General features: G+C 63.1%; 1 protein-coding gene across 1 annotated transcript; it reads left to right on the forward strand.

The window, feature by feature from the left end:
- Positions 1 to 511: 511 nt before the first annotated feature.
- On the forward strand, positions 512 to 1,250 carry LOC142363153 (uncharacterized). Its single transcript, XM_075435856.1, has one exon. The coding sequence runs from the start codon at positions 624 to 626 to the stop codon at positions 1,248 to 1,250; it is 627 nt and encodes a 208-aa protein (XP_075291971.1). The 5' UTR covers positions 512 to 623.
- Positions 1,251 to 7,279: the final 6,029 nt, after the last annotated feature.

Raw genomic sequence — 7,279 nt, forward strand, 5'->3', positions numbered from 1 at the left:
TGCTCTGCTGTCGCCTTTTCTGGGGGGCTCGGTGTCTGCGTGGCAGGGGACAGGTCCCTGACAGGCAGGAGTAAGGAAACCCTCGTTTCCAGCGTTTGCTCTAGATTTTGTTCTCGTTCCTAGTGAGAATAAAAAGCTGTGGAAAATGCACTTGCCGACGCGGCAAGGATAGCTTCATTTTTTCCACCTTGGTTATTTTCCTTGAACTGGCGGTGGGGAGAGCATAACATGAAACACAGGCTGCCTCTAAAAGGGTAAAAGGAGCTCTCGCTTGTAAGAAACGAAGAACACGAAACAAAGGTGGGGAGAGGCTGCGCCGCGGTCCCAGTGCGATTGCGCAGGGAACGTCCCTCGCAGGAGGTGTGGGCGGCGGGCAGGGAGCCGCTGCGGAGCGGACAGCGGCTGCGAACGGCTGCTGTCCCGAGGCGTGCGAGGCGTTCGAAGCAGCTGGTGACCCGACTGAAAGTCAGGCTAGCTGCGCTTTACAGCCTGCTGCCCTCGGAAACCAGTGTGCAGGGTCTGCACGCTCCGGTGGGTAGAGCGTGGGCGTACCTGGAGTAAGGACCGTTTGGTCCTCTTCTAGTTGAATGGAATGGAAAGGAAAATGAGGAGAAGCAAAATAAATGTCGTCTTCTGGATGGGTCTTGCTAAGAAGTCATGTTTTTGCATTGACAGCTTTCCCTTTGTGGTGGTGTTTTCTGTCCATGGAGACAAGGAGTGCTGGACACCGAGCGAAGCCGCCTGCATCTCCAGGCCAGTGGGATGAGCTGCTGAGTTTGCACCCTTCGGCTGACGAGGAAGATGAGGGAGGTGTCTATGGCTGCTTCTGTCGGAGGAGCAGCGAGCGCCGTCCCGAGGATGAGCCTCCCTATGCATTGATAGACGACGACTCCTCGCCCTCCCTGCATGGCTCTTTCCCCAGGAGAACTTGGGGACACCTTCCAAGGTTTATCGGCCTCACAGGGGATTGTGCAGGGCACAGAGGGGATGTTACAGGCAAGAATAAATCTTTCAGCAGCAGTGAAGCGTTGGCCTTTGACGAACTCTCTCAGACAAAGCACGGGCACGTGCTTGAGCACCGTGAAGCAGATCCAACGCGGCAGCTTGAGCTGATCCAGGCAGACCTGGGGAGAGACCACGACATCCCGGGCTGGGAAGAAGCAGAGGTTACCGCCTGCTCTCTGTCTCCTGGGGAAATGAAGACGTGGCCTGGCCGGCTGGTGAGTGTACCTGTTTTTCAGGCATGCTGACGAGCAGAGCCAAGGCACTGCAGGGCGGTGGTGGGTGTGGGGCCCCGTTACCGGCGCCCGGCTGGTCCGGAGGGTGGGATGCTTGGCAGATGTGGAGTGTCTTTGTCCTCTCCGCACCCTTAACTCCTGCTTCGGGCCGGCGATGTGCAGTTGAAGTGCAGCACGTGCAGCTGACGTTGTGCCTGCTGACAGCCAGTCCTGTGCCCTGCGGGGCTGCTGCCCGAATAGGGACCACATTGCTGCTCGCCCTGGGGCGGTGGTGGAGGGGAGCAGGGAGGGCATCAGGGGACTGAGGGCAGAACGTGTCCCCTGAGGGCTTGCAGGAAAGGCTGTTGGGACAAGCAGCTCTGGCCTGGGGAATCGGCACTGGCTGGTTTTCTCTGTGTTAGGGTCCAGTCGATCGTGGGCTTTGCTCAAGGCTTCTCCTGCGGCTGCGGACCAGCAGGCTCCACCTGGGCTCCCCTGCCTGTTGTGTTTGTGCTCCTTGGGCAACATGTCTGTCTGCTGGGGTCCCAGTAAGATCCCTGTCCCCCCTGTGAAGTCCTTCTGTTTACAACACACTCGTACGAACACAGGTACCCGCGAGGCCTCTGGCTGCCGGTGGCTTGCGGGCTCTGGAGCCCTTGGAGTGGAGCAGCCATGCCTGGGCACACCGGGAGCATCGGGCGAGCCTTGTCCCCACGGCTGCTCCCCGAGCACAACGCGAGCAGTGGGCAGAGGGGCTCCTGGTCCCACTGCATGCCAGGGCTCCTTCCCCACGCAGAGCAGCTCCGTGTTGTTTCTCTCATAACTGAAGCTGAAGTGAAGCTGCCGGACCGGGTGCTGATGTTCAGACTGCTCTGATGGGCGCCAGGCCGTGGTCCCTTGCATGGTCCCGGGGGTCCCTAAAGCCTCTTGAGACCCCACGCAGGCTGAAGCTTGAGATGCACCGACTGCTGTCGCCTTCCTGGCAGCAATTCCTGGCTCGGAGCTTGCGCTCGGAGCATCCCGGCTGTGCTCGGGAGATTCTCGAGGTGTCACCAGTGCTCCGGCCGGATCGTGCTCGGTCCCGCGAGCTCCGGTGCATCCGGGTGGCACAGAATCGCCCGCCCTCTCCCTGCAAACCCGAGCGCCTGCGGAGAGCTGCCCTCGAAGGGAGCAGAGCGCTGCACCTGACAGATTCCTCTGTCTGCTTCGTTAATCCCAAACCTCGGCCAGAAATAGGGCTGAGATCTTCCCCAGACAACAGCTGACGCTGCAAAAATACACGAGCAGGTCACATCTAGTTCATGCAGTGGCATTTCGTTCTGCAAGCTGCGAGACAGATGTGTCTCTGAGTACCGAGTCTGGCTGCGGAGCGGGTTGGCCGGCAGCGGCACCAGCAGGAGCGTGCCCCTCGCACCCAGCCCGCTGCCGGCCGTGTGTGCGTGTGCACACGCGTGTGCCCCTCGCGTGACGCCAGCCCTCCCTGTGCCGCGCTGGCACAGGAGAGGCTGTGGCGAAGGGGAAGGGCTCCGGGCAGCCCCTGCCAAGCCAGCTGCCTGCCCAGGCTGTCCCTCCCCGCTGGGCTTTGGCTGGAGCCGGGCCGTGCCCGGGCTGTCCCCGGCTGTGAATAGCACAGCCCGTTGCTTTTCCTGTGCGTTTGCCGCAGGAGCCTCCCTGCTCTCCTAAGAATACGAGATGCTCGCCATTCCCGGCGCTGGTCTGGCGCCAGCCCTGCGGAGGCAGAGGATTAATGTCCCCGGCCGGCCCGAGCCGCTCAGCAATATTCCCGTGAGGCAGGGAAAGCTGCCTTGCGAGCGTTCTGTTTATGCCACTCTTTTATAAACGAACACGCAGCCTGTGTTGTGTTTCTTTTTATCTCCAAGGTGGCTGTATGAAAGCTGGGGCACAGCAGTGAGCTTCTGCTGGAGGTCTGTCTGGGATGGGAATCTGCGTAGGCTGCTCCCGGACACTTACTCTCAGGTGCCTCAATTTAAACTGGGTGAAAATTGGTTGCATGTACAGGTCTCAAAAAATGCCATTTTCCTTCTTTGTCACTTGGGTCTATCTGCTGTTTGTGTAACTTGTCTGCAGTGTCTCAGCAGCGTCACCGCATCAGTCGTGCCCTTCTAAACGGGTGTCGGGGCTGTGTTCCCCCCAGGCTGGCCGGAAGCCCTGGCCACGGCAGCACCGCCAGCTCGACCGTCGGCCTCCGACGCCGGCGAAGCGAAGGCTGCGTGCCGAGGAGCGGCCCGAGCCCACGTGCGGAGCCGGGGGATGTGGACGTGGCCTGGGACCGAGTGTCCCCGACGGATGGTGGCTGCGGCGGGCGGGTGGGGAGGAGCGATGGGGCCAGGCGCCTGGACCCTCCGCGACGCCCCGGCTCTCCGTGCTCCGGTGGCTGCCCACCGTGGCTGCGGACCCCGGCCGGGCTGCTCGGAGCGCGGCAGAGCCCTGACCGTGCCGGGGCTTGGGGATGTTGGCTTTCACCAGCAGCGTCACTGTCCTCGCCGGCAGCCTGGCAGCGCGGAGGGGGGGTCCCGGCGAGCCCGGGGCGTGCGGCAGCTGGCGTTGGGAGGGAGGGAGGGCACCCCGCGTCTGGGGAGAGCCAGGGCGCGCGTTAACCGGGCTAGCATTTCTGTGCTCAGGGAATTTACTGGTGCAGGCCTCCTGGTGCAGTCTTTCAGGCTGCTGGCTGACAGCTGGGGGCTCGCAGATCCGCGGCGTTCCCAGTGCGGCGGGGCGGGAGCGCGCCCCAGCCTGCGCGGCAGAAGTTCCACTACAACGTCACTGACGAATTTGTTCAGTGGTGATGTTGTCCTAAAAATCGGGGTTCGTGTACCCAGTGCCTGTCTTTGGACAGACACCCATATCTGCACAAGTACGCAATAGAACACCCCTGCCCTGTGTGTACGCTGGCGTATTGCACGCCGCGTAAACGAACCCCGGGTTTTGGGACAGCGATGTCATCTCTCGTTTAGGGGAGTTGGGGAGTTTTGCGGCTCTGCGAGGACTGGTCATCTGAAAAGTTTATCTGGCTTTTGTGAGTATACTAAATAAATCGGGTTTTGTAAATACATTCCCTGGTGTTTACAAACCAGACCCTGCTCTGTGGGGAAACGGACGGATTCAGCCTTTGCCGGGACCCTGAAGGGGACTGGGGAGGGCAGGGGGGCTCTTGCAGCTGTGGATCACAGAATCCCAGCATGGTCGGGGTTGGAAGGGACCCCTGGGGGTCCCCCAGCCCAACCGCCTGCCGAAGCAGGGTCACCCAGAGCAGGCTGCACAGGACCACATCCAGGGGGGTTTGAGTATCTCCAGAGAAGGAGACTCCACAGCCTCCCTGGGCAGCCTGGGCCAGGGCTCCGTCACCCTCAGAGGGAAGAAGTTCTCCCTTGTGTTCAGCTGGAGCTTCCTCTGCTGCAGGCTCACCAATGGGTAGGAAACCTCCCCCAAGGCACCGGCACGGTGCGCAGGGGACGCGGTGGGCGCTTTGCCCGGCGAGCGGCGTGTCCTGCTACGGGGCGGGGTGCTGGCAGCTCCTCTGTCGCTCCTGGGAGCAGGCGCAGCCACCGCCCCGCCGCGAAGGACTCTCCGTGGTCGCTGAATGGGCTCTGTGTCTGCACGCGAGCGTGTGCCAAGGCTGGTCGCGTCGGGCGGTGATCTCCCAACCGAGCGTGCGCTGCTCACGCCCGCTCCCTCGCTGACCGCCGCACCGTGGCATCCCTCCTGGTGCCCTCAGGCGAGCGGGGCTGGCCCGCTCCCGGGGCGGGCAGCGGAGCTGGGGTCCCTGCCCGGCTGGGCTGGGGCCATCGCCAGCGGGATGTCGGGCAGCAAAGCCCAGGAGCCCCGTTATGAGCCACACATAGGCACCTGGTCCAAGAGACAGCGGGGCTCCTGTCTGAATGTTTGTTTTCAGAATCGGCACCAAAGAGTTTAGGCTCTCATCTGCTAAAAAAGAAACCCAGATCCTTAGCAGATTTCTCGTGTTCTCCAAGGCACCATGGAGACTGGATCCTGCACGCTGGGCTTGGTTTTAACGAGGGACTTGTGCAGGGGAAAGCAGAGGTGGCAGGCAGGCAGGGACCCCCCCACCTCACCAGCGGGAAGCGGGGGAAAGTCTTCTGCTCCCTTCGATGTTCGCAGATCTCAGGAGGCTTCTGGTGGTGTGGCTGCGGAGCTGCTGCGGCCCCGTCCCTGGGGAGGCTCGGTCCCCGCAGCCCCCCGGGCAGCAGGTCTGATCCTTCCCTCGCCGCCCTGCCCGCTGCTGCCAGCCCTGCCCAGCGGTTCAGCGCCGCGCGAAGAAAGGGGTTACTGTTCCGGGCAGGGCGGACGCCTGCGCCGCAGCAGCTGCTCCCTGCCCGACCGCGGGGAGAGCCGTCACGCAGCAGCGAGTGGAAAATCACTGCGCGCCGATGGCGTGCCGGGGCTGCCCGCTGGCGGGGGTCACGCCTCGCTCGGCAGGCGCCCCGCGTTCTCCCGCAGAAGCAGCCCTTGGGAGCAGTACCAGCGGCGACGGTGGCTGCTTCTGCCGGCGCGGACGCTGGCGGGCAGGCTGCCAGCCTTTAGCTGTTGTTGACGCTGTGCCGCTGAGCAGCAGCAATAGCTCATCGGTGGGACAGGAATAGCCCCTGCCGCGGCCCGTTCGGAGGCGGCGGGGGGTGTTCTGTTGTGAGAGGGGCTGTGCCTGTCCGCCGGGACACCGGCCCTGCCCCGGGGCCGACGGAGAAAGCGAGGTGCTCGCCGCGGTGCTGGGGCTGGCTGGTGAGCGTCCCGCGTCCGTCCCAGCTCTGGGCACTGCGGGCAGCGGACCGGGCAGGGCTGGCAGTCGCCACGTGGAGAACCGAGCGAGCCTGGAGTTTTCCTTGGAATCAGCCTTTCAGAATTAACTCGAGTCTAAAGTGGGCTCCCGCCTCAGTGGGAAGGTGACAGTGATACCTGTACTTATACACACAGAGAGAGAATGAGCAGGAATGGCTGTTGTTTTCCTGTCGATGTCTGTGGAGCAGGTACACGAGACACGCTGGGCAGAGCCGAAGGCAGCCGTGGAGCCCGTCTCCTGGCACCCCCCGGCAGAAACAGCCGCTTTGGTGTGCGCAGCTTCAGCCCCTCCGCAGGGCACCCAGTCCCCAGGACCTATTCTTACCGAGGATGATATCCTGGTATGCTGAAGAAGGAGCCTAGATTTAAAATTACTTGGATGCTTTTGGGATGACTGGAGAGGAAGAAGCTGCACAAGTATGCAGAAGCCTCTGTGGTTTGTCTCCCGGGCCCTGGGAAGGAGACAGCTTTCTTCTATTTGTGCTAACTTGGTTTTTTTTTTGCTCTTGGAGGAAGCGGGTGAAGGACTTCACACCGCCAGAGCAAGAGCGAAGCGAGGTGCCGGGGGGTCGTGTCTGCGGCAGCGCGTTTCTGGTGGGCCGGCGTAGTTATGGCCAAGCTGCGGGGCTGCCCCCTCTCCGCAAGGGCTTCCCTGCTCTTGGCAGGGCAGAGCCGTCTCCACCGGCCCGGCGCGATCTCCTGATGGATGTCTGTCTGTCTGTCTGCTGCCCGCTGCGCTGCCTGGCGCAGGCAGAGCCCGGCAGTGCCGCCATCCCCGCAGGGGAGCGGGAGCTGCCTCCGGCCCTGGCAGAGGTGGAAATGGAGCGTGTCCCCTGCACCGAAACCCTACCGAGGGCAGGGGCTCTGGGCACCCGCCGGCCCGTGCCCACGCGCCTGCCCCTGCCCACTTCCCGCGCTGGCGGGGCGTTCTGCAGGCAGCGAGCCCGGGGCTCCGCGGCCAGCTCTGCCCGCGCACCCCAGCTCTGCCCTGCTCCCAGGGGAAAGCCTGGGGACGTGTTGAGGAGGGTCCCCGGGCCGCCTGCAGTGACAATGGCCGGGAGCACGATGTGCAGGGTCCTGCAGTGGCCATGCCTTTTGGGGTGTCCCCGGGCAGCTGCAGCACTATGGCAGCGGTACCCGGTGAGCTGGATGGCGATGTCTGGAAACGGGCACTCGTCCCAGCTGCCTTCATCCACCGCGGGGAAGCATTTGTGAGCCTCAGAATAAAAACTGTGGCCCTTGAGACA

This window comes from Opisthocomus hoazin, chromosome 14 (genome assembly GCF_030867145.1).
Source record: "Opisthocomus hoazin isolate bOpiHoa1 chromosome 14, bOpiHoa1.hap1, whole genome shotgun sequence".
NCBI classification, from domain to species: Eukaryota; Metazoa; Chordata; class Aves; order Opisthocomiformes; family Opisthocomidae; genus Opisthocomus; species Opisthocomus hoazin.